This window comes from Peromyscus eremicus, chromosome 16_21, assembly GCF_949786415.1.
Source record: "Peromyscus eremicus chromosome 16_21, PerEre_H2_v1, whole genome shotgun sequence".
Lineage (NCBI taxonomy): Eukaryota > Metazoa > Chordata > Mammalia > Rodentia > Cricetidae > Peromyscus > Peromyscus eremicus.
In genome coordinates this window covers 3,618,150-3,631,408 of record NC_081432.1, presented here as the reverse complement: position 1 = coordinate 3,631,408, position 13,259 = coordinate 3,618,150, and the positions used below count along the sequence as shown (strand labels likewise).

At 53.2% G+C, this 13,259-nt stretch overlaps 1 protein-coding gene across 2 annotated transcripts; it reads left to right on the top strand.

Annotated features, from left to right (window-relative positions):
- Positions 1–200: 200 nt before the first annotated feature.
- Positions 201–12,810, top strand: LOC131926338 (ubiquinol-cytochrome-c reductase complex assembly factor 2). 2 transcript variants are annotated; one of them, XM_059281695.1, is made up of 4 exons: positions 201–387; positions 9,436–9,510; positions 10,162–10,231; positions 12,650–12,810. In XM_059281695.1, the coding sequence occupies exons 1-4, from the start codon at positions 250–252 to the stop codon at positions 12,775–12,777; spliced, it is 411 nt and encodes a 136-aa protein (XP_059137678.1). In that variant the 5' UTR covers positions 201–249; the 3' UTR covers positions 12,778–12,810. The 2 variants fall into 2 exon arrangements, with proteins under 2 accessions (XP_059137678.1, XP_059137679.1); XM_059281696.1 differs by having other exon boundaries at positions 12,575–12,685.
- Positions 12,811–13,259: the final 449 nt, after the last annotated feature.

Sequence of the window (13,259 nt, the reverse complement as noted above, 5' to 3'; positions counted from 1 at the left end):
ACGAAAAGCAAAGCTGTCTCCAGGGTACACCGCGTCTGCTTTGCCCCTGGGAGCTGGGCGAGTTCCTGGACGAAGACTGAAGAAGAGCTCAGGACTCACACTCACTGGTGAGCAGCGCCCCTGCCTGGAGGGCAGCAAGCCGTCGGCGAAACTGCGCATGTCCGCCGGCCGAAGCCGGCGCGCCTTAGTGCGCACGCGCCGTCCGCGGCCTCGACTCCTCCCCCAGGGGCGGGGCAAGCGGGGCCCAAGATGGCCGCTCTCCGCTACCGCCGTTTCCTTAAGCTCTGCGAGGAATGGCCAGTGGACGAGACCAAACGGGGCCGGGACTTGGGCGCTTACCTGCGGAAGCGGGTAGCACAGGCCTTTCGGGAGGGAGAGAACACCCAGGTGACCGGAGGGGAGGAGGTTGGAGGCGTCGAGCGAGGGGCGGCCAGGGCGGGGGTGTGCGCATGCGTCGGCCCCGTGACAGGCTGCACGTGTGCGAGGTCCCCACCTTCCTGCGAGCTGTGGAGTGCGACGCCTGCTCCCCAGAGACCGGTGGAGCGCCCCTGAGGTCAGATGCCACTAAAGAATCGAATTGTAAGGCGGGGTTGTTTCTTCCGTAACATGGTTAATGTGTTTGTGAGCCGAGCCTGCCCCCAAGGACCCCATCAAGACTCCGCCAAAACCCCTCTTCCTCTCGCCCTGGAAAACTGCAACGGGTTTGGGTCTTCCACCCGGGACCCTCGTGTGAGTAGTAGGCCTTCCCGCCCGCCTCTGGCCTAGGTTCCCTTATCAAGCACGGCCATTTGCCACGAACGAGGTTAGGTTCCAGGGAGACAGCGGGAGTTGCCCACGTGGCTTTTTTATTTTTTTAAGGTTTATGTATTTATTATGTATACAGCATGTATGCCTGCAGGCCAGAAGAGGGCACCAGATCTCATTACAGATGGTTGTGAGCCACCATGTGGGTGCTGGGAATTGAACTCAGGTCCTCTGGAAGAGCAGCCAGTGCTCTTAACCGCTGAGCCATCTCTCCAGCCCCACCCCATGTGGCTTTGAATGAACGGGACACAGGGAACAAGTAGACGCATCAGACAGCCCCAATAAGTTCTGTGATCACAGAAAATGTGGTGTTCCTGGGGCTCGCCTGAGGGACATACGTAGGTGAGGCCCAATGTACGAAGACAGCGAACGCTGCACTTCGAGGAGAAAGCAAGCCAGAATGAAGGGTAGTGAATGGTGTGTCCGCAGCTAAGATTTGAAGCTGAGGAAGGGCAGGAGCCGGGCACCGTACAGTTTTTGTTTTAAATGTGTTTGGGTATTTTGCCTACCCATATGTCCCTGCACCACGTTAGTGCAGTGCCCACGGAGGCCAGAAGAGGGCGTTGGATCCCCTGGAGCTGAAGTTCTTGGTGGTTGTGAGCCACCACGTGGGTACTAGGAATTGAACCTGGATTCCTTCCAACTGCCCAGCCATCCACTCCAGTCCTCCCATTCGGTCTTCAAGGTTCCGACTAGGAGTCGGATCTTACCATAAGGCCAGTGAGAAGCCACTGGGGACATTTAATCAGGGGACGGAGGTGACCTGATTTTAAAAGGTTTCTCTGGTGCTGCGGCAGATGGATTATAGAGGGCAAGAGAAACAGGGAGGCTGCAGAGGAGCCTGCTGTGGTACCCCAGGAGAAGATGCTGGCCCTTTGGATAAGGGTGGCCACACACAGACGGAAGTAACTGGAGCAGTTCGGATTGTGCAAGTCACATTAACAGCATGGACGTGCTGGCTGTGGGGTAGAAGGAAAGAGGAACCAAGGACAGCACCTAGATTTTCCCCCTTTTCTTTTTTTGGCTTGAGCAGCTGGGTGCCATTTACTCAAATGGGAAAGACTAGATGAGGAACAGGTGGGGTGTGGGAAGAACATCGCGCGTTTGATGTTAGATGCTTTGAGCCTGAGATGCCGAATAGACATTTCCAAGTGGAAATGTCAAGTAGGCAGGAGGTTATTTGAGCGTGGGGCTTAGGCAAGAGGTCAGAGGTGTCAAGTGAGATGCACAGTGCACGTACTGGCCAAACAAATGACCTGTGAAACCAGACTACGACCTGCCAAAGCAGGAACATGGGGATAGTGCAGCTAGACCAGCCTACCTCACGAGTGAGGGCGTGCCAGTGGCATCCTCATGACTAGACTGCTGTTAGTAATGTGGATGGAAGTCTGGCCCAGGACTTCTGTGAGTCTGGGGAGGTCACTCTATGCACAAGGTCCTCACATGGCGCTTAGTGGTCTTCACTGACCCATATCATATGGATCTTGAGGCAAACCCCATGGGCTTTCTAGAGCTGTGCTCCCTAATTTATATTATGAGCCTCCTGAGAATAGGGATGAAGCCCCCACCCCCATTCATCCACCATGTCCAATATGGTTCTTGGCACACAAAAGCATCCAGTGAATATCTGAATGAGCAAGCAAGTGGTTGTGGTTTGTGAGGCCAGTCATCTCCGGTCCGGTTGCACATGTAGCAGAAGTTGGAAGAAGCGCTGAGGTGGGAGGGCAGGCTTCTGTGTCCTGCATGCAGACTCACTTGGTAAATTCCTTGGTTTGAAGCTTTCTGTGTGTGGAGTCCCAGGCACTGCTGACGTAGGTGAGGTCTGCTCCTTGGCCCCAAGGACCTTAGTTGGGCAGCCAGAGGCTAGAGGGAGAGACTGACACTCACCTACTTGATTGTTAGCATAATACAGCCAGCTTTCTCTTTGGGAGTTGTCATATGTTGTCATCACCTAGGGACGCAGTTTCTGATCAGCTGAGGCCCACACAGACTTGAGTCATAGCTGCAGATGCAAGTCAGGACTTCACCAACGGTTCTGCCACAGCTGATGGATGTGTTCTTGGTGGAGTGAATTAGGGTGTCATGGTGGCAGTGGACACATTACTCAGGACCTTTGTTGTAGCTCATCCTGATGTCACCTGAAATTGAGCCTGCCTGGGCTTAGTAAATCTTGGTGGTAATTTTTGGAAGGAGCAGTCCTTGGCTGGGACAGAGAACAGTGTGTGAGTCACTCCCACCTCCACCCCCGGATCACTTAGAAAAGACCTTGAGAGAGAAAGGTGGTTCTGAGAGACGCTTCATTAAACCGACAGCAGAAGACGGGATGAGACCCTGGGGGTGGCTGATTGCTGTGTCCCCCGCCTTTCTGCCACTTGTCCAGAAAGCGGCACTGGAGGAGGTGGAGCAGCTGTGTGGAGACCCGCATCCTCTCGGCCTCTTGGCTTCCTGTGATCTATCTAACAAGGACGTAAAAGGTGCTTGGAGCACTTGGCACATCTCATCTGATTTTATCCTTTGTGCCACCAAGTGAAGTAGCCATCACTGTCCTGATTCTTACATTGAAGTCAAATCAGAAAAGTAAACCGGCTGAGCCAGGTCCCTTGACGCCCAGCCAGTGCCCTGGTCTGCAGGGGGGTGGGGGGGCCCGGCGTCAGCAGGTCCCCTGTGGTCAGTCCTCTTGAGAGACCCCTGTGAAGTTCCTCGGTGAACATCAAGTCCCTCCCTCCCTCCCATTCACTGCTGGGGCAGAGAATGAACCACCTCAGGCACTTTGCTCTTTGCCTGCACCCTGCCTCCCCAGTGCTGCAGCCAGAAGAAAGGTGCTGCTCCTGCTCGGTGGGACACCAGCACAGAAAGGCCAATTAGTAATTCAGACCGAGCCTGAGCACAAACCCTCCGCCTCTCTCTAAGCCACCAGAGGTTGCCCTTTGGGGCTTCTCTCGGGCCCACCCCAAACCCACCGGGAGGGGAGATGGCAGCGGGGAGCCGGAACACACGGACCTCCTCTACCACCTTCCCTCCTGTTGTTCCCTTTTGAAGTTCATGGTTATGGGTCTTGTCTCCATTGAATAGGTTCCTTAAGCGTTCTCATTCCCTGCAGCACCTAAGAGCTTCACAAAAGCACTAAAGAATCTCGGTGTGGGGGAGGGGCAAGCAGCTGTGCTTATTGACTGAACTGCAGGTAAAGAGCAGATCTCTCAGAATCAGCTGCAGGGTGGCCAGCTCAGGCCAGCTCTGGGGAGGGTCTGGAGATGCTGCTGCCTGTCCTGCACAGGCTGTGGCAGTTGTGTTTTGTGAAAGGTTAGATGATGGGCCAAGGGGAAAGACGTCAAGCTTTGCTGGATTTCTAGCAAAGAAAACAGTCCCCACACCTCCTCAAAGGGAATCCAAGGTGTGTAGTCATCCAGCTGAAGCCTAATCCCTGGCACCTCAATGGGGCCTGGCATGTGACGGCCACAGAGAAGGCATCACGGTGTTGTTGGTGTGTACTTCAGCCACCAAATCAGATTTTGAGGATGTGGTCTCAAGGACAGATTGTGCTCTTTGTAACTTGAAGGCGCTGCAGAGGTGGGTTGTGAGCACAGTGATCCCTAGGACAGATTGTGAGTGTCATTGTCTTTACTCACCTCGGTTGGAGTGGATGGGATCAGAGTGTTCGGAGCAGAGAGCTGCGTGTGTGCATGGCTGTTCCTCTCAGAGGTGAATGGCTGCTTCCAGTGGTCACCACTTCCTCGGACATCTTTAGAACTGGCCTGCTGCCTCCTGGGCGTTGGCAGGAACTCTGAGCCTTCAGTGCCGGCCGGCCGGCCAGCTCTGGGTATCCAGGTCCAGCCTGGCTTCCCAGCCTTGCCTCTCCACCCAACAGTATAGCATGCTCAGAAGCCTGCCCTCTCAGGCCCTTGCTTTGCCGCCTTCAGAGCTTGTGTCTTTATTAATCTTTGAGACCTAGTGACTTTGAACTGCTGTACTCCACACCAAAAACCCAAACACAGCTTGCCAGTGGTCTGTGGCTCCGGCCACTGAAGCCCTGTCTCCTGAAACAGCTTGGATCTCCTACTACTCAAGCTTGGACCAACTAGGGACTGTGTGTGCTCTGTGCCCTGTGTGACACTCCATCCTTACTGCCACCTGTCCTGTTCAACTCTGCAGCGCTGCTGTTCCCTGACTCTGCCACTCCGCTCCACACAGCTTTTCAGTGTGCGTGTCTCTTGTCCCCTCAGCCTGACTGCCTGCTTCTCCTGTATGTCCCTCACGGTCTGGTCCCCTAGCAGTGCACTCACTCCATAGTAGGTGCTTAAGAAATGAACCTCCAGTTGCACTGACGGGAATGTGCTCCGCGACAGCATGGCTCATGTCAGAAGTTCACTACAGAGTCCTGAAGCCTTCTCCTCACAGAGCCTCTTGGACCAGATCCAGCCCCACCTTAATTAGCTGAACAGTCTGTGGCGCCCTCCCCAATGTGCTTATGCTTCCCGTGTGTGACGGGAACAGGGGCCGCTGTACGAATTGCTGTCACCACCCAAAATTCAATTTTGAAAATTGAAATCAGTGCCTACGGCACTGATGTAGATTTGTATGTATAAAAGTTTAATATGGTAAAGAGAAATTTACTGACGGCTGAGCAGGGAAATGCAGAGGGAACGAGATGGAACTGTAAAGGGCACTTGTCTCGGAGCCTCCATTTCATTCGTGTTCAGGGAACAGTGTTGAATTTTTCATAACGCCCATGTGCGGCTCTTTGTCCCAAAATGTCCATAATCTCATTAGGTGCAAATGCAAAATTCAGGTAATTTAAAGCTTTGTATGTAGGAGTCTTTCCTAAAACCCAGAAGACATTTCAGAAATGCTGGGTGTTCCAGGCTCCAGAGTGCCTGTGCCGGGATCTCTGACTGGAGTGTAAGGTGTAGGTGGGTGTGGGGTGAGGGTTCGGGAGTGAGACAGGGGTCCCGTTGATAGCTTTTAAGTAGCAAACAAATCTAGGTTTTAATTGCTGAGCTAGAGTTAGATGTAACATGGATCCTGGAATGGGACCTGTTCTTGCTGTCTCTCCTCAGGCAATAGGAATTTGCTAGAAATTGGCATATTGCAAACTCCTACCACCTCCACTGGGCTGCTTCTACAGCCTTCTGTAATTGTAAACACCTGACCTAGTGGGAAATTAGATGACAGATGATTTTGCATTGTGTTAACTAGACCCCCAGGATGGCCTTGAACTCACCATCCCCCTACCTCCCGAGTTCAGAGATTACAGGCCTGAGGAACAGAGGGCACTGAGGAGTTTGAGGGTTCCCGGGGTCACTTCATTTGTGCACTCAAGGCCCTGGCCTCTGCGTTCATCCTGTCTGCTGCTGCTGTTCAGGGGTGAGTGAGTTGACAGGATGAGACTCCCTGGTTGCTGGGGGGGTGGGTGGGCAGGAAGAAGCAGAGCAGCTGGGAGAGGATCAGGGCTGTGTCTATGGGGAGACTGGCTGGGGCTCAGGTCTGGTTAGAGTGTGGGTTTGCCCAGGAGAGGCCTGGGAGGGAGGCGCCCGGGGGTGGGAGGGGTGGGTGCAGATGAACAGCCTTTGGCAGAGCCCCCTTGCCTGGCCATGGCATGCTTAGTGCCCAGAGGTGTCAGGGTCAGGTCCAGTGTGGGCTGGCAGGGCTTCCATGGTTCCCACTGTCTTGCCCCCATCCCCAGTCACTCCTGCCAGATGCACTGGCCACTCAGGCCCACTCCTTGGATCCTTCTGGGCTGTGTTCCAGCTGATCTCTGCTGCAACGTTTCTCCATTCTTCCTTGGTTCCCGCTGCACGGGCCACGCACATTACACACCCCTGTGTGCTCTGTATTGGTCTAAGCAGTGCTCTCTTCCATGTTTGTATTGAAAAGTCGGCCCCAGTACTGTGCTGATAATCCTAAGGCACACTGGCGCCATTTCCTGAAGTTCCAGGTCAGGAGCAGTCATGTCACCTCCTTCAGCCTCACACCACCCTTGGAGGTAGAGGCTGTTATTATCACTTCTTTTTTAAAGTCAAGTTCACAAGTATACATGAAAAGTGGCGATACATGAGAAAGGCTGAGGCCCAGGATGAAAGGTGATTGGCACAGGACAGTGGACCACAGTAGGTGGTCCTCTGCCCTGTGAGGGTTCCCCCAGACAGTGGCCAGGATTGGACTGTGGGCACAGATTATTAGATAAATGGCATCGTATCAGCATTAGTTGTCCTGCGTGATTACACGAGAGATCCCAGGAGCACATGCCCAAGCATTATGGGGCAAGAGGGCTTTAGGAGTAATCAGATGTTCACAAGAATGGGTGTATTCAGGGAACGGGAAAGGAACATGGCAGCTTTCTTTAAGTGAATGGGCAGAGGGTCAGTGACTTGCACAATATCTTATAGCTAGTGAACAATGGTGCCAGGATCCCACCAGGGCGGCTGGTCCCCACTGTTCTGCAGCCACAGAGGCCTTTGCTCCCTGCAAGGCCCCTGCTCACACCAAGGCCATGCGTGGAGATACTTTGTGCAGGCTGTGGAGTTTGTAAGTGGACAGTCAGCACAGGTGTGGAGAGCACAAGCAGAGGAAATGACCTTTTCTGTTTGGTGTTTAGGTATTGTGTGACTGCTGTTTGTGAGTGTGCAGCTGCACATGTGGAGGTGGGTGTGTGTGTGCACATTTGCACATATACATGTCGAGGTCAGAGGACAGCTTCTGGTGTCATTCCTCCAGTACTGTCCACCTTTTTCTTTTTATTTATTTATTTTGAGGCAGGTTCTCTCTCTGCCCTGGAACTCGCTGAGTAGGCTAGGCAGGCCAGTGAGCCACAGAGATCCACCGTCTCCATCTGCCAAGTACCGCAACTAATGATGAGTGTGTGCCTCAGTACCCAGCCTTTGCACAGGTTCTGGGGCTTGACTGCATCCTCATGCTCGCACAGCAAGCATGTTAACAGCAGAACTGTCTCCCTGACCCTGTACTTGGCTTGAGACAGGGTTTCGTTCTGTGTCCTCGGCCCAGAGCTTGTGGTTTGTGTGCTGACTTCTGAGTAGCTGTTACCCACACCTACTCAAGAAGCAGTGTGCCAGCAGTCATGGTGGCCCACACCTTTAATCCTAGCATTCAGAAAGCAGAGGCAGGAGCATCTCTGTGACTTCAATGACATCCTGGTTCTACATAGTGCGTAGTGACAGCCAGAACTACATAGAGACCCTGTGTGAACCCCCCACCCCCCACCACCAAAGAAGCATCAGTGTGCTAAGTACTTCCTCCCTGGAGAGCATGGCTGCTGCCCTAGTCCTGCTGGCCCTTGTCGGGGAGAACTGCCCAGGGGCATGCTAGCCCCACTTTCCTCCCTCTGTTTTGTACCCTGAAATTAGTTAAGTCTTTGTCACATAGCTGACCCCAGTCTCTACTCAGCCCACAGCTCGCTCTCCTCCAGTGGCTTTCTGGACAGCCCCTGCCGACCTTGAGCAGGGCACATCTGGTAGAAAGGAAAGCAGGTCTGGTGCTGCGTTGGCTGAGTGCTGGGACCTCATTTGACACACAGACAGAAGAGGGCTGCCTCGCTGAAATGCTTAACTCCTGATTTATTTATATGCTTGCTCTTCAAGAAAGGATTTAAGTCAGAAAAAAAGCCATCATTTGAATTCTGGGAAAACTATATAAGAGTTTGGTTCTGAGAGCTTTCAGAATTCCTGGCAGAGAAAAGTAATGAGGTATATACACAGATGGCAAGGGTGGAGAAAAGGAAGGGTTAAAGATGAGCAGCTCCCTAGCAGAGGCCTGCCTCCCTCCCTCGGTGTTTCCTCCTTGCCTCCTTCAGGCCTGTGCTCTGGGCCGCCTCCTGGCTGCACACAGCGCAGTCTGTCTCGGTCCTACTTGGTTCACCTGCTTTGCAACATGGCTTCCTTTCCTCTCAGACTGTCTGCTCTACAGGCCAGGGTCGGCTAGAGCTCTCCATGTAGCCCAGGCTGACTTCAGACTCCCCTGCCCAAGTGCTGGGACTGCGGGTGTGCCCTGCACCCCAGATGGTTTCTCCCTTGCAGTCTTAGCTTCTTGCATAGAGATGAAAGTGCTGGAGGTTTCGTTTATTCATTTGTGGTTGTTTGGTCTTTCCTAAAGAGTATTTAATCTACTTCGTACTGATCTCATTTCACAAAGCGCGTGCCCACCCTTCCTCTCTCTCTGTCTCTGTCTCCGTCCTGGACCTCGGGCAGACCCGGGTGCTCTGCAGCCTCCATGGCAACACCCTGCATCCTCTCCTCATTCACATGGTCCTTCCAGCCGGAGGGCTTCTCTTCCCCTGCCATCTCTTGAGCTTCCTTCTGGACCCCTGGAGCCCACACTGCCCCAGCATGTCCTTTGCAACCTGCAGCTGGCATGGTGGTTCCCAAGGTGCACAGAGCCGCTGAAAACTTGTTTGCGTTTTGAGGGCTTAGGGACCCTGCAGGTTGAGGGTGGGTGAAGTGGGACTTGGCATCCACTAAGGTGGCTTCTCCTAGCGGGAGATGGAGGGAGGTTTGCTTCCCACGGAGCCGGGACAGCAGTGCTTCCTCTGAATGCATCATTACACAGCGCCCTCCCTGGAGGTGTAGGTGCAGCGAGGGGCCACCACCTCCGCTCACTTTTCGGGGGCCTGCTGTCTTTCAGGTGGCAGAACCCGAGGCCTGTGATCAGATGTACGAAAGCTTAGCACGACTGCATTCAAACTACTATAAACACAAGGTGAGTGGGCGCAGGCTTTGGTCCCAGCCTCCGATGGGAGGACCAGTCAGAACGGGTGAAACGTGATTATACGGTGTTTTGTAAATTGTGGTTCAAGTGTAACCAGTACTTTCAGCTAAGCCAACAATGGTGCCTGGCAGAGGCCTTTAAAGGTCTGCTGAATAAAAGCCATGTGCTCCTGTTCGTATTTCCGACTCGGTGATGGAATTGATGTCACACGCTGATAAAGATGGAGTACTGGAACAGCCCTGTCACACCTAGCTCTGCTCCTCCTCAGCCTTGACATTACTGTCAAAATGCATGTAGTGTGGTTTTTCCAGACTCGAAAAATATATTCAGTAGCTCCATAAATAGACATGGCCAAATGGAAGAGCCTGTGTGTGCAAAAGGGATTCCTTCCAAATGCCATCTACTGAGTGTGGTCCTGAGCAGCTCTGTGGGTGTCACCTGGGAGCTAGTAGTTAGAAATTCTGAGTCCTGGGCCTGCCTCTCAGTTCTCCACAGTTGTGGCTTGTGTGTGTGTGAGTCCTGGCCTCCAGGTGGCGCTGCTCCTCATCAGGTTCTGGCTCCGGGGCCCAGGGCCCAGGTAAATTGCAGCAAGGCCAGTGTCCTGCAGAGCTAACGTGTCCCTTCTCTCCTGCCCTGTGCCAGTACCCTCGCCCCAGAGACACCAGCTTCAGTGGTCTGTCCGTGGAAGAATACAAGCTGATCCTGTCCACAGGTAGGAGACGTGGCTGCCCTCCCTGGGTGGCTTGTTATGAGCTTGAAGGCTGAAAAGGATTGCCTAATAAGACAGTTTTGCATGATGAAAAGCCTTGAGGAATAGCTCAGAGGAAACCCTAAGCTACAGGGCTCATGTGTTTTAAGCCACAGAATATGGAAAAGGTCAAAGGCATTACTTAGAAGAGAAAATCATCTTTATACTTTTAATTCAAGACTGGTGCCTGGGAACAAGGGACCACATATTTGCCAAATGGAAGTCATTGGAATCAGGATGGAAGGAAAATAATTTTATTTTTATGGTCCTAGGGGGGCTTTATAAACAATGAGGCTTTTAATTAAAACAAAAAGCCATTCAGTAAATGAGTATGGGGATATCCGCCTGTGAGTTATCTGTCCCAGGAGATGTGGTCTGCAGGTTCGATATGCGTCTAACGAGGTCTGTTTAGGACTCATGCTAGAACCCAGTTGGTAGGAAGGAAGCCCCTGCCAGTCAGCCCCTCCCTATTTCCCCATTTCCATTGTCGCTGAAAGGTTGGCGGGGGTGGGGGCAGGGTCAGAGCAGGTAGGTACTGGAAAATTGCTATTTTTACTGCCAAGGATATTGTATATAAAAATAGGCTAACCTTTTCAGTGAGGGCATGGCCCTGAACGGCTGGCTGTCTGGTACTCTAGAAATTTCTCCTTCCTTTCGGCAGTGGAGATTTGATCTTCTAGAATTCTCACCTCTGAGCAGATGGGAACCTGTGGCATCTGCTGTGTCTCAGGAGAGCAGGCTTTGCTGTGTGGCCTCTCTTTACTCCCACAACCCTGGTGACGTCATCACCAGCAGTGAGGGAGTGCCTTGGAGAACGAGCTTAGCATGGACTCGGGTTCCCACCGGCCTGTGCTTGTCCCTTCTGCTAGACTTCAGGAAGCCTCTGGGCGGGTGGCGGGCAGCATGGTAACTTGTGGTCTGGCTTCTAGTCCGCCCAGGAAACTCCAACAATGTGTGCACAGCAGGCCTCATGTTTCTGTTGTAACTGTGTGGAGCCAGGACCATCTGAACAAGGATCCACAAAAACAGAGGACCAGCCAGGCCTGCAGTGTGGCCGCCTTAGTGTGTCAGAGGGCAGGGATCCCGGTGTCACACTTTGGGTCTTGTTTGGGGATCTGGACTTTGTGAAAGTCTCAGGGTGGGAGGCTGTGCTGGTAGCTGCCACACAGCGCCCCAAGCGAATGTGGAGCCACCTACCCGTAAACAGTCCTTCAAGCCAGCGCTTTTGTTAAAATCAAGTCCCTGAAAGCTAAGCAGTACCATGATAGGATCTAAGTTTAATATCTATGAACTATAAAATGATATGTCACGGGCTCTTAGCTGAGGGGAGTTCTTGTTTTGTTTTTCTGAGACAAGGTTTCTCTGTGTAGCTTTGGTGCTTTTCCTGGAACTCACTCTGTAGCCCAGGCTGGCCTCAAACTCTCAGAGATCCACCTGGCTCTGCCTCCTGAGTGCTGGGATTGAAGGTGCGCGGCGCCGCCTGGCCTGGCCTGAGGAGAGTTCTTGGACTACTATAGTTGTCCGCCCCATAGATATGAGCCATGTCCAGAGACACTTATGGTTGTGGGTGGGGCCATGCTGGCCTTGGTGGATAGGAGGCCAGAATGCCGTTAGGTGTCCTGTGCACAGGACACACTGAGAAAAACCACCAAACTCAAACTGTCAGCTTAGGGAAGAACTGCTTGGATCATGGTGTGTGTGTGTGTGTTGGGTGGGTTTAAGACAGGGTTTCTCGGTGTAGCTCTGGCTGTCCTGGAACTCATTATGTAGACCAGGCTAGCTTCAAACTCCCAGAGATCTGCCTCATGAGTGGTGGGAGTACAACTGCATGGCTCATGTGTGTGGTTCTTAAACATGGCTCTCTGCATGTGCACATACACACACACCACCACTATGAAGGTTTGACATTACCAACCTGATTGCCACAAACCCAGCTTGGGAGGTTTGTGGTCTTGTCCTAGTTTTAGAGTTGAACTCAGGATTGCAAGGTTTCAGGACAGGGGTGCGGGGAGGCATCCGTTCTCTCCCTCCAGCTTGCAGAGACCCATACTGCTGAGCCTGGCAGCGCCTCATCTTGATGCTTCTGGAGCCAAGGGCTTACCTCCCTCTACCTCGGTACCTATAACTAGGTAGACATTAGAGTGGCCTGGCTTGAAGAAAATTGGGGCCGTTTCTTTGCAAGTTCCTGTGGATTGGGGAAGTGTACATCTGTGGTGCTGACGAGGTGGTCAGGTAACCCTTATGCGTGTGTCCTATTACTGCCTGTCATGTTTCGGTATAACCACTGAACTGCCTTTCACCGTACAGACCCGGCACTAGAAAGCGAAGTGGGCTCTTCTGGGGACAGCCTGTGACATCAGCGTTCTGTCTCTCCCTGTGCAGACACCCTGGAAGAATTTCAGGAGATGGACAAGAGCGTGTGGAAGAAACTCCAGGAGAAGTTTGCACCCACGAGGCCAGAGGAGAAGCACAAAGCCTGGGCTCGGGTCTTGTCCCGCCCACGTACCTGAGCCTCGTCAATAAAGCTGCCCAGTTCTCCACTCTCCCTGTTTGGAACTGACTCACCGGCCCGTCATGGGGGAGGCCCTGTCTGCCTGAGCAGGGATGCCGCATAGCATATGCCAGGGCAGAGGGAACGTAGGACCCTCCCAGCCTGAAGGTCCACAACCCAGTGAGGTCCTCAGGCTCCCTGTTGTGTAGGAGCAGCTGGGGAGACACCAGGATATGCAGTTAAGTGTGGAGACGGGCATCCTGTAGCAGACATCCTGTCCGGCCCTCTACCACAGACTCAGCTCAAGTCTCTCACTCCGGCCCTGCAGAAGTACACATGCCTAGGTGGCTTGAGGGACAGCCGAGCCGTAGCCAAGCTGGAACTGAGTGCGGCGTCGGCACCGGGCAGGTTCTGCGGAGGCTACAAGACACACAGGCCACCTTACTGTACCTGCTTAAACCTCACGCTCCTATTAGGTCTCAATCCTACCCAGATGTCCTG

What these genes read in the sequence shown, in the direction of transcription:
- LOC131926338 (XM_059281695.1), top strand. Translation starts at nt 250, where the DNA reads ATGGCCGCTCTCCGCTACCGCCGTTTCCTTAAGCTCTGCGAGGAATGG. An exon ending in CAAACTACTATAAACACAAG is followed by an intron (nt 9,511 to 10,161) that starts GTGAGTGGGCGC and finishes GCCCTGTGCCAG; the next exon opens with TACCCTCGCCCCAGAGACAC. An exon ending in CAAGCTGATCCTGTCCACAG is followed by an intron (nt 10,232 to 12,649) that starts GTAGGAGACGTG and finishes CTCCCTGTGCAG; the next exon opens with ACACCCTGGAAGAATTTCAG.